The sequence below is a fragment of the Neolamprologus multifasciatus genome, chromosome 7, assembly GCF_963576455.1.
Source record: "Neolamprologus multifasciatus chromosome 7, fNeoMul1.2, whole genome shotgun sequence".
Classification (NCBI taxonomy): Eukaryota; Metazoa; Chordata; class Actinopteri; order Cichliformes; family Cichlidae; genus Neolamprologus; species Neolamprologus multifasciatus.
The window spans coordinates 19,952,307-19,979,295 of record NC_140445.1 but is presented as its reverse complement, the minus strand read 5'-3'; the positions used below and the strand labels follow the sequence as shown (position 1 = coordinate 19,979,295).

General features: G+C 39.9%; 2 protein-coding genes across 6 annotated transcripts; both read right to left on the bottom strand.

The window, feature by feature from the left end:
* Window positions 1-1,235: 1,235 nt before the first annotated feature.
* oacyl (O-acyltransferase like) lies at window positions 1,236-10,841 on the bottom strand. Its single transcript, XM_085167524.1, has 15 exons — window positions 8,661-10,841; window positions 6,962-7,095; window positions 6,794-6,872; window positions 6,555-6,690; window positions 6,204-6,400; window positions 5,823-6,035; window positions 5,641-5,743; window positions 3,577-3,678; window positions 3,283-3,448; window positions 3,110-3,189; window positions 2,857-2,967; window positions 2,543-2,666; window positions 2,207-2,393; window positions 1,914-2,056; window positions 1,236-1,818 (listed from the first exon to the last, which is right to left on the bottom strand). The coding sequence occupies exons 1-15, from the start codon at window positions 8,815-8,817 to the stop codon at window positions 1,726-1,728; spliced, it is 2,025 nt and encodes a 674-aa protein (XP_085023650.1). The 5' UTR covers window positions 8,818-10,841; the 3' UTR covers window positions 1,236-1,725.
* A 95-nt stretch (window positions 10,842-10,936) lies between these two features.
* On the bottom strand, window positions 10,937-25,867 carry znf532 (zinc finger protein 532). 5 transcript variants are annotated; one of them, XM_085167520.1, is made up of 11 exons: window positions 25,589-25,867; window positions 24,638-24,999; window positions 23,370-23,430; window positions 19,057-21,416; window positions 18,546-18,727; window positions 16,937-17,113; window positions 15,572-15,734; window positions 15,080-15,394; window positions 14,424-14,536; window positions 14,048-14,177; window positions 10,937-13,962 (listed from the first exon to the last, which is right to left on the bottom strand). In XM_085167520.1, the coding sequence occupies exons 4-11, from the start codon at window positions 21,382-21,384 to the stop codon at window positions 13,459-13,461; spliced, it is 3,912 nt and encodes a 1,303-aa protein (XP_085023646.1). In that variant the 5' UTR covers window positions 21,385-21,416; window positions 23,370-23,430; window positions 24,638-24,999; window positions 25,589-25,867; the 3' UTR covers window positions 10,937-13,458. The 5 variants fall into 5 exon arrangements, with proteins under 5 accessions (XP_085023646.1, XP_085023649.1, XP_085023647.1 ...); XM_085167523.1 differs by lacking the exon at window positions 23,370-23,430; XM_085167521.1 differs by lacking the exon at window positions 24,638-24,999.
* Between the last annotated feature and the right edge of the window lie 1,122 nt (window positions 25,868-26,989).

Here is a 26,989-nt window from a genome sequence, read left to right as displayed (position 1 = left end):
ACAGTAGCACGTGGGAGCAGTTTGCTCACGTGATAGAGCAGCTGTGTGTATTTGTAGCCTCGCTAGCAATCCGGCATTTCATCTCCAAGGAAGTTATCCCAGAGAGAAGTAAAGCAAGTATGTAAGTTCATCTCTGATGTTTATAAAGCATTCCCACGTTAAGCTTAACAACCGATATATGGAGCGACTGCCTCTCTCTCTCTCTCTCCCCCTCTCCTGCTGCTACTTCAATCTTGAAACTGATCAATGATCAGCTGATCAGCTTTTCTGTCCGTCTCTCTTGTTTGTTTTTGGCCCACTTCACGCCAGAAAGAGGAAACCAGCGGCTGAACAACAGCAGCACGTTTAAGCTTGATAATCTGTCGTTAGAATTTATTTAATATTACTTTCTACACCAGGATCTTTTTCTACGCAGCTGACGGCTGGTAACTGTGCAGGGGCGGATCTAGCAAAGTTTAGCCAGGGGGGGTGATAGGGCATTAACATGGAAAAGGGGGCACAAAGACATACTTTTCTTTCTTATTCTCATTTAAAATGTCTAGCTTTAAATAAATAATTATCCGAATCTTACACCCAAAGTTTTAATCTGATGTAAAATGTATAGAAGTCCATTACTGTATATAGTAACTATTAAGTCTAATATACCCTAGAACGCTATACTACTTTTTCCTTTGGGAAGGTACCATCTGTGCAGTCTGCAATTCTGTTGAAGAAAGATGTTGAATCTATTTAATTACTCTTGAAAATTAATTGATTTCTGTGCATTTTATTTCACACTGCATCAAATTAAAGTTGATTATGTCGATTACGCATCATGAGGTGGAGGGTGGTTCCCTATTTTTTTTTTTTTTTTTTGCTGGGAGTTTTAGAGCCCCATTAGTTAGGTTGCTTACTCTTTAAAATAACAGAATAGGGAGGATGGAGTAGGTTTAAGTTTATTAGATTGATCAGTGTTGCTGAACTATGAAATATTTTGGGTGCAGTGTATTTTTTGCATACAGGTATAACAGAATAGCTTTAGTGTTGTTATTTATTTAAACTTGAGTATAAACTTATACAAAAAGCAGCAAGATATTAAAAAAACAGTTTTATTGATTAAAAAACACACTGTATCGGATTCATATTGGTATCGGCAGATATCCAAATTTATGATATCGGTATCGGTATTGGACATCAAAAAGTGGTATCGTGCCATCTCTATACTAAACGTAAACTTTTTGTCAGTTTTTCAGAATTTGAACTCTGTTCTTGTCTTATTTACTGTATTTCCATCTATGTTTGCATGCTTCAGTAAATCACTGCACCTATTTCACATTTGAGATAATATAAAGAAATGCGGGGTTGTTCAAAATGTCTGCACCTTACGCTAACACATGGTGACAAGTTATCTTTTTCTTGTGTGGTATCTGCAAGGCATCAAGAACATGGATGTGTGAGGCAATAGAAATGTAGTCAAGAAAATGTCATGTGACCCTGCAGGATGTTTTCTCCATCAACCCATGGAGACTTGTCAGATATGTTAATTGTGTTTACTGTGTCAGATAATAACCACAGCACACACACACACACACTGTAAAAGCATACTTCCAAGTTTTTAATTAAATTGCTTCGTTAGCTACAAAAGCAGCTATAAATAAAAGCAGCGTTAGAGATCACAATGCATAAACAAAGATAATGAGGGTACTTATTAAGGATGTTAATAGCTGGGCATGTCCATGCCCTGCTCTATTTTGGGAGCAGGTAGGGCTTCTCAACTAACACAGTGAGCATGTAGCTCACTGCCAATGTCAGCACCAGGTGGCCAAGGAACAGGTACATCTGAGCAGAGGAGAAAAGTCTGATGTTATGAAGAACCGTGCCAAATCATTTGAAATAAGCACACTAAAATAGAACGTGCAACATGAAATACTTACAAAATTGATGTCTGTGTAATGGATTGGGGTCTCTTGAAAGCCAATGTGCAGGATGATGAAGACAGGGTGTATGAGATAGCAGGCGAAACTGATATTGGAAAGAGGAACCCAGAAAGTCAAGGATAAGAACCTCTTGATAAAGCCTGGAGTGATAAAAAATAAGAAAATATAAAGACGTATAAAAATAAGAACATACAGACTCAAATTCCTTTAACGTACTATGTGCTTTCATATATTGTTATTACTGTTAATGTAGAGATATGGGATTTAGTTCATCCCAACACCTGGTTTACCTCCATAGCCTTCCTCACAGGCCAGTATAATCCAGGCCACAGCCAATGCCCAGAGTGGTCTATGCAGCCCTTGATACAGGGCATGTGGCACAGATGGATTGGCTGGCGTCTCCTTCAGGATGTAGGGCAATCCAACCAAAAGAGCCAAAAGTGACAGACAACAGAGCCAACCAAGTGCTGCCTGCCACTGAAACAACAGACATGATAAGCACATAAGTGTGGTGGCAAATGTTCAAATTCTGGCTCGGCCATAAACCAAAAGGCATATGTTGTTTTTAAATTCTCAGAAAAGACTAAGCCACGGTCTGGGATTGAAGCCTGTCAAAATGCTCTCACCCATTGCTTTAACAGTGGATTTTTCTTTGTTGTCAGATATATTCCGGTCAAGATCCCTATTAGAAATGGCCCGTATCTCGTGTAGGGTTTCACATAGTAATACAAAACATAATTCTCAGATGTCCTGCAAAATAAACAAGTTCATTTTCTGGGAAATCATAAGAAGAGATGCATAGTTGGTAGACAGCCTCAATGATGTTTTTGCATTGTAGAAAAAGGAAACACTGAAACTTAAAAACAAAAAACTCTCGACATTCATTTCACCAAACAGTTTATGCTTTTTGGCTCCTACGCTGTTTTGCATTGAATCTTACATTGTAGATGGCTGAAAGACTGGTAGCTGCAGGTGTGCAGTTATAATAGCACTGGCCACAATAGTCATCAGGAGGAGGCCACCTGCCACAACCATAAACACACTCCTATTTCTGACAAATAAAACATGGAGGGGATAGGATTACAACCACAGAGTAAATAAAAATGTGTATGGCTCCTAGTGATGCTCTAGTTTAAGAATGGAGAAATCACTTTAACAGTATTTCAGAATCATATTAAAGGATGTGAACATACAGTCTGTATAAATAAACCAAGAGAGGAGTGGTTGCATAACACTGGAAGTCTAGAGACAGGTACCACGTCCAAGGAATACACTGCACAGGGATATGAAGATAAAAGGTTAAGAACAGGTAAATAAATCTGTTCTAAAATATCCAATGTAGGACTAAATTATAAGTTAAACTTACTATCTCATGGACTGGGAGCAGATTACTGATCAATAGTAAGTTAGCCCACCAGTATGTCTTACAATCCATCACTGTGTCTATAAATGGGAACCAGTAGGGTCCCCACTTGACCAGAGAGATAAGGCCAATGGTTAGACACATAATGAACAGATGCAGTGGCTGAATCCTGCAAAGAGGACAGAGAACAGCAATTTAAAAAATGAATAACACATGCAGAAGGCCTCTTTTACTTGAGTGTAAAAATAGAGTGACGCAGACACAAATTAATTTGGTTAACTGACCAAAATACAACACCTTGTAATCCGCTTTAAGAGATAGTTCCCAACCAGGCTGAGGCTCAGTTTGTCTTCAGCCTTGTTGATAGAGCCCAGCAGGGACCTGGCACTAAGCAGACCCCTAAAACATCAAATTTCTTAAGCTGGCAATAAAATAATTAAAAATATATATTTACTAGGGGTGCAACGATACACAAAATTCACGGTTCGGTTCGGTTCGATACTTTGGTGTCACGGTTCGATATTTTTTCGATACAAAAAAAATGTTCATGCCTTTTTATTAATTTGTCATTTATTAAATTTTCACGGCACATTCTGCACCACATCTCTGTGCGTTCATCATTTGTTTGAAGCCAGCTCACCTCCTGCAACCACTTTTCAGAGAATACGCGCTTCTTTTGTGGTTCGGACTCCTTCTGACATTTCTTTGGAGGTGGAGGAACATCACAGTAACTGCTTAAAGGAGCTTCTTCGACATCTTTAAGAGTTCTAAACAAATGTCTGTCCTCCTGAAAATCTTATGTACGCAAACACGCGTTGCAACTTCTTATCTTGTGCGGGTTTTTATTTTGACAGCGAATGCGCACCTGCGGACCACTTATGTGCAGCCCTGGTTATTTAGCTCGTCATATTGCAGCCACAGAAATTCTTTTGTCCATGAAACCATAAAGCTGCACTTTCTTTTTTCCTTATAGTCTGATTTGTCATAACCTTTCCGTTTTGTGGTAAGCTTTTCTTTGGCTGTCACTTCTTCACGCTGACCTGTCTTATTTGGCTCAGCAGAACTAAAATATATATCCTGCTGCTTTTACACACGCACTAACATAACGCTCAGCGATTCTCTGCGCGATCAACCTCTCACATGTTTAAGCTGCGGGAGATTTCACTTGTCATGTTTGCATAGTAAGCTAACGATTGATAAGACGATGTCAGAGGAATTGGTGCGCAAATTATCATCACTCACCAATCAGTACTGTCGCTCTCTATACACAGTTCACGCGATTGCAAAGTGAAAGCAAAAAACAAGCGCAAATTCAAACGCGATTTCAGTATGTCACATATTGACAGTGGCCGATGCCAATGACATAATTACCCAGCTACATTTCCAAAAGAATGCAAAAGCATTGACATATATTTTTCCTTCCTAGGATAGGCCGACGGGCAGGGCAGAGATAGATTTTGGTAGCCCGACTGGAAAAAAGCCCCGTCGGGCTAGCGATTTTGCGAGCCCTGTATCTGATTGAGGAATCACTCATCTTTGGAAAAGAGAGTTTATTATGGAGAAATGTCTCTTTCCAAAATAAAAGCTATACTATACGCTTCTTCTGGGCTATATTCTCAGCAGCATATTAAACATATCAGGTCCCCATAAGGAGAATCGTGTGCTAACGGCTGTCTAAATGACTCGGGTAAAGTTTGTAGCATGCTGCTTGTTGTTTTTCTCTGCTTCCACTTGTCTTTGCACTAGGATGATGTCGGAGTAAATGTGCAGTCATATTGGTTGTGTTCCCACTAGTGCTGTCAGCGTAAATCTGAAATGACATTAACGTCACAACACGGCAAATCTCCGTTAACGAGCTACCGCGGATCACCTCATGAGTGGGGCTGGAAGACGTCAACACATTAACGAGCTAACTGCGCTAACACACTAGTTCCCACCAATTGAGCATTGCTGGCACATCCAACATACTGTTTTACTTTTGTCCATGACAGGCTTACCTTCAGGGTCATACATCACATGAAACCAAAATAGTTCCAAACGCCAGATCTGAATGAGGGTGGGGGAGGTTCAATTTGCCATGTTGCAACTAGCCTAGCTTCTGTCTCGCTAGCTTGCCCTGCGCTCAGTGAATCTGTGTTCGACTACTCCGCCTAGGCTGCACTGTCGAGCGCAGATCCACTGAGCGCTCAACACAGACAGCATCATCAGAAGGAAAGTTGATAAAATAAATTAAAAATGTTGTATCGTTCGATACATATGCGTACCGAACCGAAAGCACTGTATCGAACGGTTCGATATCGATACGAGTATCGTTGCACCCCTAATATTTACACTGTCAATCTGAAATTGTTCCAGTCTCACCCCAGCAGTAAGAAGGTATCGACAGCCATGAAAACAGGTCCACTTATGGTTAGCACATAGAAAGGGCTGCTTTCAACAGTTTTCCTCCAGTCTTTGTAATTGTCTGCAACACAGGTCTTATGAACATAAGTGAAAGTATATGTGTGTTATGGAGTAATGAGACCATCAATGTACTGTCATACCCAAGCTGTTGATTACAGGGAACTGTGCAGAGTGGCCACATATGATCCATAACAGGCTGAGAACACGGATGCCATTCAGTGAGGCGTAGCCTCCGACTGGAATTGATGTGGAGGTGCTAGAAATGCCCTGGGTGGTCTTCTGTATAGAGATTGCTTGAAGGCAGCCATACACACGGCTTTGAAGAGCGCATGTTCGTGTGGGGTGGTTGCTATCTGCCAAAATCAATATTATACAAGGTCAGTATTGTCTCAATATAAATACATCTGTAATAACTGCAGCTCACATAATTGTATTATTTGGTTACTGAAGATAGTAACCATAATATGTGCGATATACAGTACTACTCCTCAGTAAATCTAGATGATGCACTTTGCACTTACTACTTTCTTCTGAACTCCAGCTATTAGTTTCACTGCTAGATGAGCTGCTGGTCTTCAGGGTCCCATAAAGGTTGAGCGCAGCGTTTAAGCAGGAAGACTCTAATGTAGGTTCGACCTTTCTTTTCCACTGCCACCTTATCATAGCTGTTAACAGGGTGGCTCCGAGAGGGATTGCTACCATTACACAACAGACAAACCTGCAGGAGAAAATAAAGTTTGACAAGACAAAAACAAGGTGTCCTGAGCTAAAAGCCTGGACATATCAAGAGATGCTGCACAGGTAACCCTAATGGAAGTGCATATGCAGATAAAACAGTGAAGAAAGTGCGAGCAGTGTAATCGTATACTGACAGGCAGGTGATATCAGATGTATCAGGGGCAATTTTGCTGGACAAACAGTGAGTCATGATCATCTCCTGAGTGGACTGATTGACCAGGATGGAAGGTAAAGGAGGAATGAGGGACATCTGATTAAACTGAAGCTGGTCTGTCGAAAAGTGAAAATTAGTCACGTTTAAAAAAAGAAGAAGAAAGAAGCGATATTGTGTTGTATAGATGATACCGCATAAATCCATTTTTAAATCACTGACCGTAAAGCACCAATGTTTGCACGTCATCTTTCTCACAGGAGTCAGGTACACAAATACCGACAAAGTACTGGACTCTTCCCTGTTTAAGAAGAAAACTTAGTTTAAAGTATGCTTACTTTCATCTAATATCTATTGGTTGTCATGACTTTTTATTGTGTTAGTTGTTACCTGCCGAAGGAACACCTGGCAGTACTGTCCAGAAAAGCTGGGGCCGTGAGCAGAGTGGCACTGCTGCAGCAAACCAGGCTGGTTGGTGTTACCTCCTACAACATTGCTACCCACTTTCCCAAAAGCATCATACACTGACAAAACACACAGAAGAAGAAAAAACCCCATTCATTCACAGCCCCATTGGATGTAAAGATGCATGGTGTTACTATATAAGTAAATCTCACTTTTTCATGAAGTTCTATGTTTTAAAGACACCCTTTAGATAACAAATAAAGGAGAAGTGTCTTGTGTCTTGCTAATTTTGATCACAAAACGACATACACATACTAGTGCATCCACCAAAAATTGAATATAGTTAATATATAGTTAAATTTTGACTTAGTATCTTCTCGGAAAATAATTTGAAATTTGTAATTTTAAAGTTGAAATTTTGAGGAAATAACCCCAAATTTGGACTTCTGGATAACAAAAAAAAAAGATTTTTTTTCCCTGTGGCAGGAGCAAGCTTAGATACTTCAGTCTGCCATTTGGCTGAAGGGTTAGGAGACTAACTCACTGACACTGAAGACTAACTCATGAGCGCCCTCTAGGTGGATTGTAGGGCATTAACAGTAGGTTTAGTAGGTTGGATTTACGTGTGTCCCAAGACCCCTGCTGAGCTGGCATACCTACTTTTATTAGTAAGTGTGAAACAAACAGTGATGTCATTAATATTGCTGTGACACTGGGGAGTTAAATAAAACAGATAGGGGTGAATTTTGAAGCTAAGAGCGTAGGGTCTATAGTTGGTGGCTCTTAAAAAAGTATTGGAATAGTGAAGTAGTGAGTAAATCACTGATTAGCCAGATTCACTCTTCATATATGGGCTGCTGGTCATTTTTAAAATGGTACTACAGTTAACAATCTTAAATAGCCTTGATAGCCTATTAGTGAAAGACGTATTTGAGGGTGCAGCCAAATTTACAGGTATTGCCGGTCTTACCATGTGACTGACATTTACATTGAACTTGAGTAGCATTAGCATATTTTGATTTATTAGGTATTTTGTTCTTCATAAGTTAGCTGTTAGCTTACAAAAGTATGTGTTAGCTAACAGCTACATTTATTAGCTATAGCCTCTTATCACAGCTCCGCAAAGATTTGCATTTCAGTGGTTCCATCAGGAGGGTGGTGTTGACCACGCAATGTCCAGTGCTACTCCTTATGCTGGTAGTACAGTTAGTTAGTTATTAGCCTCAAGGCTGGTCTTTTTTACTGTCTCACTGAAAATACATAAGCACACAATGAGTATGAATTAGTTACAATTTAGGTATGAAATGAACACTTTCAACATCATCATCTTAACCATTTAAATATTCTTACGGTTCTTTTGAACACTTATGCAGTTTCATAGGCTCTACACCAGCTGCACAGGTTAAAGTCACAGATTTGATGTATGCATTGATAATTTTTGATGTAAGCACGACAGTCATAAAAACCTAATCTTTGTCATTTTCAGAAGCTTCCAGCAGCAGTATTTTTATTCTCTGAGAAGGTGAAAATGAACTTAAGCTTATGGTCTTGCATTGTCCTGGAGAATCTATTTCTGTATTTTTGACTTTTCTATCTTGGCTCCTCTGCTAAAGTGGATTAAATGCCACTTGCCCCCTCCACACAAGCGCATAAGAAATGCCATACAAAAATCACAATCACTTACTTAGAACAGCATAGCCCTTTGGTTCATCCTGGTTAATTTCCCGGAGAAAAGTGTTTGTATCCTCCAAGCATCTTTGGGACACTGTCAAAGTCTGTGTGTTTTCCACTGCTCCTCTGCCCCCCACAAAAAGAAGAAACACCACCAAATGGAGGATCATTTTGGCTCTGACTGTTTCTTTTTAGGGAAGAAGGTGTTTAAATAACAGAGAAGGGAACACATCACCATTCAGAGTGTACTGTGAAATTCATCTTCCATGGCTAAATTGAATGACTTTAACTGGTTTTCACTAGCAGGTGTAAACAGGATTTGGTTACATGAAGGAGGATGAGAGGCTAACAAAACAATCCAGGCTGTGATTTTTCTCACTACGCAAGAACAACATTATTAAAGTGCAGCTTTGACGGGTGACCAGTCCACATAACCATTTAAACACACATTTTTAAGTTATATTTTTATTATATACCAATTTTATTTTACATATTCACACATTTTAAATAGCATTAAATAGACACAGAGACACAAAGGTAATTACTTGAAAATTCCTCTGCTCAGTTATAACTATTACTACAATTTACTACTTATCTCTAGTGATGAAAGAAACACCACAGATCATCCAGCCATCAGAGTACAGCACTCCAAATAACTGACCACTAGAGGGGGCGATTGTCTATAAAACATTCTTGGGCTGTCTCGTTTTTACCTAGCAACAGCATTGGAAATTACACATTTAATAGAATGCAACCCTATTTTGATCTAATAATAGTAGTTTAGTGCTTAAGTGAGGAAAGAGGAAAAGACCCTACAATCACCACTTATTTTAACTACTTGCTCCATAGCATGATTAAAACATTTTGTCACTGACAGTGCAGCATTAGAATCTATAGAGAAAAGGAGAGTTTTTAATAATAATAATAATTTCTTTCTGTTTTTACATTGCAGCTAACTGGTACCTTTAGAGCTATGCAATACTGGGCATTAGCGGCACTTGTTAGCCATGTGCTGCAAGATACTCATAGTCATTACTGGGTTATTTAATTCTAAAAGATAACAGTGCAGTGTGGTTATTTATGTTTATTTTATGTTTTTCATGCCGATTTAGAGGATTTTGAATTGTCACACTGGGCTAAAAAATAACAATTTTGTGTTCTTGTCACAGAACACACATTTTGTGGCTTCATCAAAGGAGGGCAATCAATTAAAGTAAAAGAATAGTTTTTCTTAATTTTTGTAGCAGGAAGTCAAACCATAACAAAGTGCCACAACATACTAAAAATGAAGCAAAAGCCGAGGGGAACTGCAGAGTGAAACTTTTCTAAATGTCAGTGATTCTTTTGCATTGATAGCTACTGGATTTAGTGTTGAAATAAGTGATGAAATTGTTGAAATTTTTATATTTTTAAACAAAAATATGATGTACCACATATAGTCATGCAAAAAAGAAGGCTCAGTTAGAATGTTAAATGTTAAAGTTCATGACAGTACAATTAGAAAAAGACTTAAAAAGTATGTTTAGAAGGGCTGTCGGAGAAAGTCCGTCTCTATATAAAAAGAACACTGCAGAATAGCTTACTCTTGCATCTGATGGAACAATGCCCTTTGGAGAGACAAGAACAAAGTGGAGATGTATGGACATGATGCAAAAACCAAACTCAGCAAATCAGCACAAACACCCCATATCAACTATCAGGCACGGTGGTGGAGGAGTGATGATTTGGGCTTGTGTTCTAGCCACAGGACATGGACTTCTTACAGTCACTGAGTTGACCATCAGCTCCTCTGTGTACCAAAGTATTCTAGAGGCAAATGTGAGGGCGTCTGTCTGAAAGCTAAAGCATGCCCCAAACTGTGTCACACAATAGGACAATGGTCCCAAACAAATCAGCAGATCAACAGCAGAAGGACTGAAAAGTAAAGAATGAAGTTATTTTAATGGCAAAGTCAAACCTGAGATGTCAAGCAGATTGAAATGCTGCAGTGGGACCTTAAGAGAACTGTGAAACAAGCGTGGGCCAGAATGTTTCCACAACAAAGTGAGAGACTGATAAAGGCATACAGAAAATGATTGCCCTAAACTCATTTCTGCTAAAAGTGGCTAAAAGTTCCCTTCTTTTTCACCTCATGTTACTATCTCATGGACTGGGAGCTACTTTTTTTTTAATCATTGAGGACAATTATGGCTGTTAGACATTAGTCTTAATAGTAATATTAAGCAGAATCGGGTACATCAGGATGATCATGACAGGATTTCTTCCCCAGTGAAGAGGTGATGTCTCCTGTGTAATAGACATCATTTATTAACATTTAGAACACTTTTGTTTACAAGCATCAGAAATGTTTAAAAATGGCAGCAGTGGCAGCAAGACACATTCTAATCAACAGACTGGTCCTCGCATGCAGTTTTACAGCGCAAGACATTTCAAGTCTTATTGTCATTATAAAACAACAGCAACAACAACAACAACAAACAAAGTGAGGCTTTCTTTTGGGAAAGGCTGAGACCAAAGAAAACAATGAGCAACAATCTTGTGTTTATTTCACTGAATTGGCTGTCGCCTATTTGCAGCCAAGCGTACATTCATAGACGTTTTCTTATACCTCAGAGGTTTGTTTCAGTATAATTCCTGTCAGTGAACATTCATCATGATCGCATAACTTGAAGAACCATGAAATGAAAAAAGATTCACATCCACACAATAAGGCAGCAAATTAAATGATACTCTAGTGTCGTTACAATTTTAATGTTATTGTGCTCTTGTTAGAATTACGCTAATATACTGTAAAGAGGACTGCTGTTCATAGGAACACAAGTGCTTTGTCTCATATTTACAATATTTAGATAAATAAACATTTTAAGTGAATTGTAATCTCAAAGAGCTGCCAGTTACAGTATATTAAGACAGTAATGAAACATCAACTTAAAAAAATATCACAATCCTTTATAAAATACTTCCAAAAAAAAATTGGCCCACAAGTGTCTTTAAAGGATATAGTAAAGTTTGACTTTATGATCAGTAAAGTTGGGAGCTTTGAACTCATATGTGACGCAGCACAGGAAAGGGACTTTACGATATCGCCAGTGTTTATCTTAACTTCACCGTGTCTCGTTGTCTGACAAATACAGATTCTGTAAGTGCTTCTGATGAATAAAATGCATATAAACAATGCGCAATTTTACCCCAAATCCTCACATCAAAGCTCTCAGCTGTAAAGTTAAATCAAACACAGCACAGCCAGACTTTTCCCCGGACATGTCCTCTTTACGTTCTGTTCGGGGGGATTTTCGTGATTGATAAAAATGTCCAGGTTTTCCTATTCCGACAGAGGACCCATGTGTGTGACGTCATCCCCGAACTGCTGCTTTGTGAGCGCTTGTTCTGCACTCACAGACGGGACAGTCAGCGCGCAGCAACACACCTAATAATGTTTAAAAGATCCCAAAGCGCAAGTCCATCTTTTCAGACGAACTGCAAAAGAAATTTCCCTCGTACTGACCCAGTGCTGGTAATTTTTCTTATGCAGATGAGGCATACCATTATCAGTACCATTATTTAATTCCAGAGACTTCTAAGTTATTTTTTTGCACTTGTTGACTTGTAAAAGCCTATATGGTATATTTTATTTCACAATTCAATAACCGCACAGAGAAGGTGCTGTTTAAATATGTTTCTTTAAGCAAGTTCTTCATGATTGAGCCAAGTGTCCTCTTTTTTGGAAATCAAAATATGGTCACCCTACACATGCCTGACAGGGGATTTATACTTCTGTGTTAAATCTGCATCTGCAGGTGTGTTGTAACCATAAACCCTTCTGAAACACAGGCTCTACGTAGATTTGCCTCAGAAGTGTAATTCAGGCATAAGAGTGCAACTCAGATACTCAACGAAATTTTCCCCTTAGTGATGCTGAATATTTTTTCTGTCTCTAGCCTGTGAATTGTAATCGACTGACGGTTACTTGTATGCTTCGTGAAGTTTGTAATGAATGTTTGATCATTTACTAAAGTTAAACCTCATAGAAAATAATCAAAAATAAATATATATATTTTTTCGCATGTTAATCGAGAAGTTGTGAAATTTTAGGAAACATAAAAATGAAAAAAAAAAAAAAAACCAACTTTGCCTAGCTTTTGTATGCTGCATCACATATTTATGTTTCCATATTCCAAACTTTGCTTACTTTATGAAAATTCAAATGACACTAAGCTGCTTCTTTAACCGATTGTCCTGAATTGTTTGATATTTATTTTTACTCCAGCTCAAAGTTACTGCACACATGTTCTTCTGGGTGTGTTATAAGAAGTGCGGTCTTTTTGTAGAAGGTAAGTCTTAAAGGGATCCGTGAATTTTCAAAAACAATTTCAAATCAAGTTAGCTGCGCTATGGGGAAGCTGAAGCTTCCCACAGTTTGATATATTTTTCTGACAGACATTCATTGGGCATTGAAAGTTTAGGACACTGCTGACTGTATGAGGATTAATCCCATTAGAATATATTGTCCATACATTATCTGGTCCTAGCAAGAAGACAACTATGGAAACTATTTCACATAAAAGGCTCTTTCTAAAAAAGTTCTATGTAAGGCTTTAAAAACATCTTTACCAGAAACTTTGTTCAATTTCCTCAGACACGTTAAATGATCTTTGATGTATATCACATACTTTTTAGTTTGTATTGTATACATGTTATATACCACTGCATTTGCATGATGTACCTACAACATAAACACAGTCAGTGGAGGTACTGTAGGTTTAACAAGCTGTTTAAGTTGAATTGTGGAATGAGTAAAAAGTGTCTTTCTTTCACTTTTCCGCTGCACTTAGTCTCTTTGCCTTTATGAATGCCATCCCGTGTGTCCTCATGTGAGTGTTCAGGTTTCCCTCCGTTTCAAACATCTTCCCACACACCTTACATTTAGTGTTTGGTGTCCCATCGCTGTTCTCATCAGTAACATCGAACTGGTTCTCTCTTTGACTCTCCTCATCTTCCTTGCTCCGTCCATTATATCGGCCAAGGCCTTGAGGCTCCTTCAGCCGGTGGACAATAAAGAGGTGGCGGGCCAGTGAGCGGTGGGAGGTGTAGCACAGGCCGCACTCTTGACACTGGTAAGATGAGCCGTCAGACTTGTGCTGAGGAATGTGCTCTTGGAACGCAGCAAAATCTTCAGTGGTGAAGCTGCAGACCGCACACTTGTGAACTTTGAGGATGTTCACCTTAAGCCTCTTCAGTGGCTGCGAGATAGTGCCCCTGGAGTTCAACCCTGGATCTCCTTCCTCATCTTCTGTCTTCCTTTTGGGGCCGAGGCTCTGTAAAGGACATTGTGTGAAAGTTAGCTCAGAGATGTCATGAAAAACAAAGAAGTGATTTCCTTCTAAAATTGTTCCACAGTACCTTTTCTTTGTCAGGTAAAGCCTCCATGTTATGAGCCTTTCCTCCTACATCTTTAACTCCATGCATCAGTTGAATGTGCTGATCCAGCAACACTCTTTTAGTAAAGGGCTGACTGAGAGCTGGGCAGTGCCTGTAAAATCACAATTCAAAAAGGTAAAAGCACATTAAAAAAGTATTTCAGACTTTACTACGTACAAGGCACATTGCATTGTTCTGATGCTGAACTTTGTAAACCTGTAAAATCCCTACAAGAAAATGTGAGTTGGTCATGGAGACCATGGACACAAATAATTTCTTACTTTTGCTCATTTACAGAGTGAGACTTGCTCAGGAAATGTAAGCATACACAAACAGTTGCAGAGAAAGTGATACTCACGGGCAGGTGTAGACCTTCCGCAAGCCCTTGTGTTTGAGACGATTGTGTCGGCAAAGGCTGTGGGAGGAGCTGAAAGACTTGTCACACTGTTGACAGGGGTGCTTTTTCAACATCTGCAGAGGGAAGGGAAGAATGTCTGAGGACTAAATCATACAGACCTAGAGACTGTTTGGCAACTGCCTGGAAACCATCACTTGCTAGGGAAAATGAGTATTCCCTACCAGCTGCAAGTGGTTGCTAGAGGTTGCTAGCAGTTGCTGTGGCATTGATTGCCTAAGCACCTGACCTAGAGTCAGTGGCCCCTAGTAACCACTGGATGCTAGGGAAAAAGGTGTAGTCCTGCACCCAGTGGCATGTAGTTTCAGGAAGTTGCCTTTTGTCACTAGGTGAAACTGCTTGCAAAGAGGTATGTGATGCTGCACTGCAAACCTCGTTTGGAGTTGTTTGCATGGAAAATGGTAACTGCCATGAAGACCATTTGTCTTCAATTTAAAAGTTTCCCCTTTTGAAACATGTTGGTTGCAGTGGCAATGTGCTTCACTATGAAGGTGAATGCTCTCCATTTCTGGCTCAACTCATTTATCAGCACTAAGCAAATCAAAAAACCAATAATTTGGCAAATCTTAAACTTTCTTATGAGAGTGGCAGATATTTACCTTGCCATGTTCTAGCCTCATGTGCACCACAAAGATCTCCCTGGAACTGAAGAGGCTATTGCAGTCTTTACATGTGTATCCTGAACTGGGAGGGCTCTTTAAGTCTTCTGAACAGTTACTGTTATTTTTCTTTACTGACAAAGCTGAAGGTTTCTTTTCTCCCTTGTTTTGACCGTTGATATTTCTACCATCTTTGTTATTATTACGGGGGCTCTTGCTGTTGGTGCTGTTAGAATTAGTGGGCTTCGTGCTCAGTGGAAGGTTGATCCCCAGGTTTGGCGGGCCCTCCGTGGTCTTCAAAGTTCCATGTATGGCCTGAAAATGAGTCATGTGGACACAAAGTGTAAAAAATCTACAGTCTGACATTTCTAAAGTACAACTCATGAGATTAATTGGAAGTTACAGTAAAATATTTACTTTCAAGTTAAAAATATTCATACAAAAATTAATCCTATTGCACAAAAATCAAACTATATATATTTTTATGCCTACCTTAATATGATCCAGCATGAGCTGTTTTTGTGCATAGTGCATGGAGCAGTCGGGACATTTAAACACTGAAACTTTATGATTGATTATATGCTGGTCAAAGTGTGTGTAGAGGAGGGACTGAAGAGTAAACACAGTATCGCACATGGAACATTTATAGATCATCCTGAAAGACAGACAGAGAAGTATTTAGGGATGGGAGCTGTTCAAATGCTACTTTTGGGTTTACATCATGCTTATAATTAATGTTGGTGCCAGTTCACTACATGTAGCATGAAATATTCAACTTGAGGGACATTAAGGCCAAATGGGTCAAGGACAGCTGCTGCTGAGCGTATATCATTAGAACTGTTAATGATGGGTGATGTAAGTAAGTAAGTGAAAGGTTACTGTGTGGAAAAAACAAACCAAAGCTAAGCCACCAAATCTAAAACACACAAATCCTACTACTGATGAAAAAGCAAAGGTAATGAAAGGCATTGGACGTGGGTATTGGGTTACATTGACGTGTGCCTGTGTCAAAGAAAGCTTACATACATTTATGTTGATGAGTAAACCATGAAAACAATTATTATATGGGTATATAACTGAGATTAATTTGAAAACCCAGCTCTGAAAATGTTAGGAATCTGTGTCAAATGGAAATACATGATAAATATTGGCTCATTTTGAATTTGATGGCAGCAACATTGGGAACAAAAGACCGGAAAAGCCTAACCCTTAAAACAAAAAGCTGGAGGAGTATGTTGTAACCAATTAGGTAACAAATTGGTAACATTATTTGGTATAAAGAAGTATTTTATAGAGGCATAGTTTGTCAGAAGACTGGCAGGGGTTCACCTATTTGCAAAAAATACAAATGGTGAAGCAGTTTTAGAATTAATTAATGTTTCTCAATGTAAAATTGTAAAGGCTTTTGAATATCTTAGTATTTACAGTACATAATATGATCAAATGTTCTGAGAATCTGGAGAAATATGCAGTCCAGACCTTTAACAAACTAAAAATATTTGCCACATCATGAAGTTAAAAATAAGACAAAGAAGACCCAGAACTGTCTTCTCAGTTCCCAGATATTTTTAGATAGTTGTTAAAAGAAGTGGTAATTCTACAAAGTGTTAAACTTGGCTGTGTCCCGAGTTTTTTGGATGTGTTGTTGCCATCAAATTCAAAATAAGATAATGTTTTTCTTAAAATTGTACATTTTGTCAGTTAAAATATTTGATACATTTTCTGTGTTCTATTATGAATAAAATATGGGCTTATGTGATTTGCAAATGATTGTATTTTTGCAAAAATATTTTCAGAATTAGGTTCTATTTTACATATTTTTGTAAAAGATGATAGATACAGCATGTGAAGACCTACTTGGGCTCGCCTGCCTTCAGTCCTGGATGCTGTGTATATGCATGTGAGTGTGTTCCCGGTGCAGACTTGAAGGCCATGGGACAGAGAGGACATTTAAAGAAGACCTCACAGTGAGCACTTTGTATGTGGGACTTTAGAGTTGCGACATCAGCAAAGATCACACTACAGTGGATACAGCTGGAGGGACAAAGAATGGAGAAAGGAAGAACAGGTAAGATATTGACTCAAATTACATTTTATGAATCAATTCAGCAGATTCTCCTAACAGAAACTTTGTTGATATGAATTCAAAATGGTCATTTGTGCCATCAAAAGTCTAGCACCTTAGTCTGCAAAAGACTCGTGTCAAACTTGGACCTGATTCTTGAGTTTATAGTAAAATATATGAATAAATATGCATAAATGTGTTTTAGGAGTTAAATATAAAGACCAATACCAGTTTTATATTGCATATTAAAATACACAATAGTTAACTTAGGCCCCAGTCACAAAGGCCTAAAGACTGGCTGGCAACCATTTAGCAACCATTAGTCATGAGGGGAAAAAAGCAGTTGCTGGCAGTTGATGTGAAATCAATAGCTGAAGCCCCGTTTCTGCTGGACTAGAGACATGTTGCCAGGACGACCAGGCAACCATCAGTAAAAGTGTGTATTCTGTGAGCAACTGAGATGTGGGACAGTTGTAAAGTGAAATTGGAAGAATATATGCTGAGCTGAAAACCTTGTGATTTCAAACTTTAACCCAGGGTCCAGAGGTCAACATGAGGTTACCAACTGGTCTCTATGCATGTGTGACTGAAGCTATAACTAGTATGTGGAAACAGCAGGAAACGACCAGACTGACAAATCTCTCTATAATCACCTTTTAAGGTACTAATTGAAGTAGAAATACAGATATCGTCACATAGAAATAGAAAATACATTTATATTTTTGGATTGTTAACCTCTGGTCTTGGGGATAAAATTATTTTTTTTGTATAATTGAGCAGATTTACAAATTTAAGTTAAAATTGAAATGTTCTGAAAATGCATTCTCACATAGTGTCATGTCTATGAAGTTGATAGCACTCTTAATTGATAAGCAATTACAAGTCATATCAACTGTAAAAATATCATCAAGAGGCCAAGAATGTAATAAAATGTATTATATCGTTGCAGATTTTACCTTCATGGCCAACTGTTCTTTTAATAACAATTTGATTGACCAGGGTCATAATTGAACTGTAATTGCTCAAAGACAAACTTTCATTTTTAATGGCATGTAACTTGGGTGACTCCAACTGCGACAGTCCAATTTTTTCTCAGTAATTTTTGTTGTGAATAATATCACTTTTGGGGATATGGGATTGTCAAGCTGCAGATGTTTTAATAACTGTAATTAGAAATGACACTATAAGTGCCACTTTGAATAGAAAGCAAGAACAAGAGACATTTTATTCTGTGTATGGCCACTTTCAGAAAATCATGGTGCAACGTGGCTTCATATTTTAATCAGATTTCACACTATGCATATAAACATGTGGGTCTCAATAGCACATGTTTTGAAAAAAAAAAAAAACTATGTCGCATAACAGAAGACAAAAATACAAGTTTATAAAGTTCTAACGCACCAGTAGCCGACTCTCCGAGTGTAATGCAGGCAGTTTTTGGTCACATGTGACTGGAAGTGGACAGAGCGACAACTGGCACCACACTCAGGGCAGATGTAAGGTGATTTGTGCTGGTGGATCCGCTGGTGTGACAAAAAGCTGCACTGATTTGGGAGAAGCATTTGGCAAATGGTGCATGTTTTCTATGGGATAGAGAAAAGACATTAAAAAATTGACTTTTTTCCCCTACTATGTTTAGAAAACTGCTTCCAGAATACATCATGTTATTTAACTAAAATATCATTAATGCAAATTAATATATACTGCAGATTAAATTATTTTTACATTTCTTCCTTACATGTATCTTGGCATTTACAGTAAACTATACACTCTACCCTTTATATAGAATGCCTTGTGTTTTCATAGCATGGTATTTTTATTTCGGCTTTTGTAGAGATTTTGTCAAATTGACCGGAGTTGGCAAAAATAGCTTCCCTCATATCCGGTGTTGATTTACGCATTACATACACACCTGACTTCTGGGCTCCGATGCTTGTTGATAGTGCATTGCTAGTGAGTTGTCATCCTGGAACATTTCGTTACACTCCAAGCATTTTAAGCTGTGCCTGCAGAGCTTTGATGAATCATCCTCCAACGGCATGGCTGCCACAACAGGTGCACTGCTTGGAGCTGAAATCACTGCAGGTTGGTTCCCAGCACCAGATACCTTGTCTAGCATTTGACCCGCAGGTGCATGTGCTTGAGTGGTAGTGGTGGTGCCATTAACGCTGTGTGGTCCTGCAGCTGATGTACCAATCATCTGATCTGCAGGGATGGGTTTTAGGATTAGGTGTGAACACTGCATAACCACCCCTTTGTCTTTGTGACCCCTAGCATGAGACAAGAGGCTGCATTTGTTATAGAACACTATACTTTTGGCACAGTGGTTGCAGGTGACCTCGATCCGCACACTGCGGCGCTCGTAGTGCTGTGTCAGGCTCTTCTCAAGAGCAAATGAATCTCCACACTCCAAGCACTTGTAGCCAAGGGAGGGTAGAGAGATACAGGCTGAGGTTGGTGGGGAGAGGTTTGGGATGTACACAGGGACAGGATTCATGCTACTCAGGACTTTATTGAAGGCATCCACCACAGAGCTTTGAGAACTAGTGAACACTTGAACTCTAGAGACTTTCTTTGACTGCTGACTGGTGAGAATTGTCTGCTGTTTTGCTTGCTGTGATTGCTGATGTTGGGGCTGTTTGGACAAGGTGTGTTGGAGATCACAGATAGCAGAGGACACTGTATGAGGCAGAAGGCTGAGGTTACTAAGATGGACTGTCTTTGGCACAAGTTTGGCATTTGCCAGACTAGAGGCAGGTACCATGACAGTCTGTTGTTGGATGGTATTAGCAGCTTTCAAGATAGCACTGCTGGCACTTTGTACTGATGCAGCAGGGATGACTGTTGCTTTAACCGTTGTGTTGTTAGCCAGCTTAAGGTTGATAACTTGGGAACCAGCTGTCTTGACTGCTGAGACTGGCAGGAATGCTGTTGCAACAGGTTTAATTGTCATTTGCTTGGTTATTTCAATTGAAGGTCCCCCTGTGGTGGTTAATACTGTGGTTGGAAGGCAATGTCTTGTTGGAGATGAAAAAATTGCACTAGGATTAGTGGTTGTCATGACAGATGTGCTTTTCTCTCTCTTTTTCAGACCCTCGGGATCAAATTCTGGAAGGACTCGGGTGACTGTACGCTTGATCAGTCCAGTTGAGGTTTTGATTGTTTTGATCCTGACCTTTGGGATAACTGGGGTGGTGTCTGTGTTTGAGGCAGGGGAACCTTTGCTGCTGCGTTCACTAGTCACACTAGAGGGGCTGTCTGGTTGTCTTGTAAGCAGTCTCTTTGCAATCTCCATGGCTGATTCCTGATCCTGTGGCTTCTCTGGGACTCTTGAATTTTCTTTGACCAGTGCTGGTTTTTGTTGTGTTGTAGGAGATTCCAAAGTACCTAAGTCTTCAGCACCACCTTTTTTGGCACTTAGAGCAGCTATGGCTGCTATACAAGATGAAAGTTTTGTTGAGGATTTGGATTTGACTTGTGAAAGGCTGGATGGATTACCAAGTCCCGATGACTGCCCACCTTCTTGGCACTCTTTGCTATGAGACTTGGGCATTGTTTCCTCAAGTTTCCCTTCAGGTAAGGTTGACTGAGAGAGATTCTTGAACTTACAACTTCTAAAAGTACCACTGTTATTGTTGTTAAGATCAGGCTTTTGGTCTCCATTTGTTTTGGGCTTGGAAAGACTTTCCCGTTTAGCAGATTTGGAGTTCCGCTCCCCTTTCCTAGCTGTGTGACCTCCCTGCTTGTCTCCTGGGTATTCTACCTCAATTTTCTCATCATCATCAAACTCTTCTGTGCTGGAAATTGGGCTAAACTGATTGAAGATACATGATTCATTGTTCATTTTCTGGCCTTCCTCTCTGGGAATTTTACATCCATTCTTCGTGTATTGAGCCCCAGTTGGTATTGTGGACACCAAAATATTATGAAGTCCATTGTGAACAGAAGGGAGTCGGGAATGGGAGTGGAAATGCCTACCCCTCTCTGATTCAGTCCCACAATGTTCACTTGTGTCTAGGTTTCGTGTGTTCTTCACAATGACACTAACACCGACATCATGTGCTGCTGAGGGGTGTTGGGCCTCATTCTCACTGTTAGTCACACCACCACTGGTTTGCTTGAGCTGTCCATCATGGTCATCTTGGTGGCCAGATTCAATAGCGGCTTTAGGATCCACCATGTCAGGGATGTCAAAGGCCGCCAGCAGGTCATCAAAGTCAGGCGTCTTCATATCTCCCATATTCCTGCTCCTGTTCCAGTGAGGTGATCACCCTAGAAAGACAAAAGTATCAAAACATTTTATTATGCTGGTCTTGGGAGCTACAACCTTTAACTCTGTTGTAATTGTTCTGTTTACAAGAGTGTGCAAGTATATAAGAATTCTGATCAGGTCAGTCATACGATGATGGCATGAAGATAGTCTTAAAAAATTGGATACGGAAGAAAATGTGTTTGTCAGGCGTTGTGTGGAGGCGAGGAATAAGGAACCCAAACGCAGGACTCGCAGGTAGGTGAAGACTGGTGAAGGTTTATTATAAGGAGCGGATGAACAAAGGGTGAACGGACACTGACTGGCTGGATCACTGAGGCTGACTGAACTAAGAGAACTCATGGGAAGGACAACATCACACGAACATCACATCAACATCAATGACACGACAAAGAACTGGTGAAACCGAGGAACTTAAATACACAGGTTGAATGATGACAATGATTGGAGACAGGTGAGTACAGGGCTGAACATAATCTGACTAATGACACAAGAGACAAGCTGACATGGGGAAAAAACAGGAAGTGAAAACATTGATGTGGGAAAACTGAAAACACTGGGTCACCGACCCAGGAACCCTGACAGTGTTCCATTTATATTTTTGGTTGCTTCCTACATTAAATATAAATATGTAGAATTCAGTCCTATTTCTGTCATAACTTAGTAAGTTCACTGACTAGTTTTAGACAGGTACACCAGGTTGTAACACACCATCCACGTAGTGTGCAGATGTGATGCTGTGATGACATTAAAAGCACTTTGTTATTAAATAAATTAACAAATAAAACAATAATAATATTTCTCCTCTTAAATATCTACATGCTCAGTACTTCATTACATAATCAGCAGAACCACCTGCTGATCAACGCCGGGAAAACGAAGGAGTTGGTAAAATTGTGTATGTTTCTGTTCCGTGTCCTGTGTACTGTTTGTTTGTATATTTGTCTTTTTGGCTGCTGTTACAACCAAATTTCCCCTTGTGCGACAATTAAAGGATTATTCTATTCTATTCTATTCTATAATTACAACATAAAGTGAAATAAACTAAAAGTATACCACAGTGCTAATTATGTCAATTTTACCTCTCGTCAAGAATTTGCTGAATTATGGTATTATGCCTCAACTATATATATATGTATACATGAGTTTGTTTTTTCAGTTGTCACTGTTCAGCTAAATTTTGTCTTGAATAATATGAAATAAAATGTTCACAATAAATTGGCTTAGTTAAATAATTTGTTTAAATATAAACAGGAACACTATGTGACTGCTTATCATAATCAAATACAAATCAGGAACATATTCTTGACAGTCAGGTGAAATGTTTTGTGTTTTGAACATCTTTTTTTTTTTAGGAATCAGCCTTTATTTTTATTACAAAAACAATTTAAACAAGCTATGATGGGGCCTGTCTGAATGTAGCCTGTTATGAGTGTTGGGGACAAAAGGGACAGCTATGCTGCTCTGCTTGTACGTGCAGCTGAATCAGTGCTGCTGTTTCATCCAAATCTACAGGAGCCAAAGTTCCACAGACAGACCCATATCCTTTAACCTGGACTTGGATTGCAAAATAAAGAATTCCCCATGTAATCCATATTGTTCGCTGGTGATGAAATGACAGAGAAAAGGAGAAATCTTATGGGGGGAGAGGGCAGGAAACATATGCAGTGAGGGAAAAAATGGCTGCTGAGCTGTGTGAAGCTGCAGCAGAGAGAGAAAGGCCTGGTGGAAAGAACAGCTAGTCACAGCCATGACAGGCAGAACAGCTTGACGTAGAAACCAAGTGAAGGATAAATGCAGGCAAATATGTCAAATACACAACATAGAACCCATCTTGACAACACCAGTTTAATAGACGTGCATTGTTAGCACTTGAAATCGACACAATGTGTAAAAGAGTACTAAAGTCTAATAAATAACAGAGGAAACATGCAAGTGAATCAGCAACTCCTCACCCTCTTGCCTCCGTCCCTCTCCAGCCACTAGCCAAACCTTCTTTCCTTCCTTCTTTCCATCCTGAAACAAACAAAGTCACAATACTACTAACCCACAAAAGCCATCCACCACCCCACCCTGCCTGAAAAAAAAAAGAAAAAAGTCTTGTTTCTTCCCAGCCAGGCAAAGGCCCAGAATACAGGCTCAGGTTACATCCCGCGGTCTGGTGAGTGATGGTGGTCTTGGTAAAAATCGTCCTTAGTCAATCTCGGCACCACTCGAGCACACAGACATGTAAACAGACAACAGATAAAGCGTGCTCCTATGTGTATGCATGTGTGTGTATGTGTGAGGTAGGATCTAGGCTGCAGATTCTCAAGACTCCCAGCAAGCCACGTCCCACAGCACTCGTCCCTTCCCAAGTCTCACTGCTCCCCTCACACTGAGCTGTGCTTCGGCACACTAGCGCTCGGACATCCAGCCAGCATTTAGCAGGAGAAGCGGGGTCTGTGCTTGTGCTATGGTTGAGCTGTGAAGGTCTGCCATGAAGCAGCCTAGGCTATCTCTATCCCCATGGAGCACAGAGACAGCATTGTTCCTGTCAGCCCCCTGACTGCCTCAAACCGGTTTCAGCTGGTTCCGGTCACCCAGCATAAAAGCCTTCTGCTGCAGACAGAAGCAGTGTGCTCACCTCCCAGGAAGCACTGCAACAATTCTCACTAAACCAGGTCCATATTGTCAAAGATTTTATAAAAGAACAAGGATTGAGCTATTACCATTTCACAGGTGGACACTAGTCTGGTTGCTTGCACAGCTTTGAAATCAAGCCAAAAAATACAAATAATGGAGAAGAATATGATGATTGGTTTGAACACAGATGTTTTTTTTAAAAAAAGTAATAGATGCCAACAAGATTTAAATGGTAAAATGACATCCAAATGAGTCTTTATGATAGCTGCTTACTAATGCACTGAGAACAAGAAGGAAGTTTAAACAATAAGGATAGTAGCCAAATTGTATACTGCAAGCTTGGCCTGTTCCTCAGACCCATCCCTCAGTACTTTACCCCCAATCATGATAGTAACCCTTCTGAAAACTGAAGACTTTGATGTGGCCCCTAACAGAATTATTCCTATCACTGTGATATAATGACAGGAAGTGTAAACAAAAGTAAACATGGGCAAACAGGCCACTACACCACAGACACCCTCACAGAGACGCACAGGGACATAGACATGCACTGTCATGCATATATATATGTACATATGAAAAGGTAAACTTGGCATACCCTTCTCAGATTTTTTTTCCCACTCTGAGAGATATTGAGTGGAAAAAAGTCTTCCTTTGGAGGCCTCAGCACCTGCCCTTACTCAGCCCCAACCACTTCAGCTTCCATCCTCCATCCTCAGCCCTCCCTTCCCCCTCCTCCCACTCTCCTTCCCTGGGTCAGTCCTAGCTTTCAGTCCCAGCCCAGGCCTCGTATTATCCTGAACCCCTCGCCACCACCACTACGGCCGTGCATGAAGGGACGGATGGAGAAAGGGGGCAGTATTCAGCAGGCGAACCAGGCCTTTTGTCTCTGCCTGTGCAGGGGTGGGGTGGGGGGAGGTGGTGAGAGGACTCTCCACTTTGGCTCTGAAACAGCAGCAGCTGGTGCAGAGAAAGAAGAGAGCGAGGGAGGGAGGCAAAAACACAGGGAGGTGGGGGAGGCGGAGAGGAAATGGAGGAAAAGGAAATGAGCGCGAGCGTATAATAAGGGTCTGATTTTGTGCACCGTGTTCATATATTTACGCTACAGAACACAAATATAAGTCAATAAATGATGTTAACACAGGATCACCACTGATGTCCATGTTCTGATCCTGCACATTTTTTTCCCACTGATACATAACACACAGAAACAAAATGTATAAATAGCCCAGGCCTCTGTTTAGGCCCAACTGTCGGTCTGTGACTCTTGCCTGCATTTTTGTTGTTAAACATTAAAGCACTGGCATTGATGGTCAAACAGCTGTCCAGCTTTTAACGGCACACAAAATATTCATGAGGTGTGACTGCAATGCAAAGGACGTCTGCAGACATGAGCTCAATCATCCTGATCTGATGATTCTTCTAGCCCACACAGCAAAGCACAGAAATAACATACCAATGACAAGCTAATCACAAGGTATAACATACAACATCGATGACAATACGTGGGATAAAATTGGTGCGCAAAATCAAATAGCTCATAACCTACCTGGCAGACTGCAGGAAGAGGCTTTCAGCAGAATAAGACTGACTGTCTTTGGCCTGCTACCAGTCCTTGATACATCTGGCAGAGCCACCAAAGGCAGCCTCGAATGCTGCAGCTTAAACTAATTATCCTTCATTATGTAAGCACCATGCCAGATTTATTCATCAGACAACACAAATGCATTTTTTACACTGAAAGGGGAGCTGGAGCTGAGAATGTATATTATAAAAAGGCCCTCATGGTCCCTCCTGTCTCTCTACACTGTGACAGATTCAGTGCAGGAGAGGAGGCTGAGGTTGCTCCCCACCCCCTAACACAGACAAAGTCGCATGACGTCATGTTGTCTCCATTCATGCAGGGCATAAGAGGAGCCGCTAGAACATAGGTGTCAAACTCTGGCCCGCGGGCCAAATTTGGCCCGCAGCCTAATTACATTTGGCCCGCGAAGCCATACCAAATTACTATTAGAGCTGGCCTACTGGTATTATACAGCTAATATATATATTGTTTTGTATTAAGCTTTGCTTGTTCCATATTCAGTTTTTCAGCAAAACGTGTTTGAGCCCATAAGAAAAGATTCATTCTTATATCTGGAGGAATAAATATATTTCAATAAATATTAATGTTAGCCCGCGACTTTGTTCCAGTTTTGAATTTTGGCTCACTGTGTATTTGAGTTTGACACCCCTGCGCTAGAAGCAAGCCATCTCCTGCCCCCCCAGATTTCCTGTTTGAGATATTATCACTTGAATGTGTTTTCCCAATGCTTTAAAGGGAGGCAGAAGAAACGCCAACAATGTATTCCTGTTTTGTTTGACACTTTTTCTTATTTCTATCATGTAATTATGGAGTTACATAATATAGAGTATATAGACTGTTATAAGTGGCAGCTACAAAAACATCTGACTACAGTATCACTTTACAGTAGGTACAACTGGGAACTAAAATAGAATAAAGGACATCCTAGTAGATAATGAGTGCTTCAGTACTTCCATATAAACTGTGCAGTATGCTGTGTTTTTCTTTTCTATTCTTTTTTTTAACTGGAGAACCAACTGGAAGATATGTTCAGTGAATCATAGATAATATTTGTTCATGCATAGTTCTAGATGAACTCTTTTATCTGCTTAATTTTTTCTGGATCATTTAGTGAAACATGGTTGTTACTCAGTAGTGTCTCATTATTTAATGATTATGTCAGCAATACCAACTGTTTATGTGTGCTGAAGAAAACTGAAGCAGTAAACCTAGTAGATAGTATACTTTATTGCTTATATTTACAGTTAGGTCCATAAGTTATTGAACACAAGTGTTGTGATTTTTAGCTCTCCGCACCACCATGTGGATTTTAAATCAAACTATCAAATGGTAAAATGGTAAATGGCCTGCATTTGTATAGCGCTT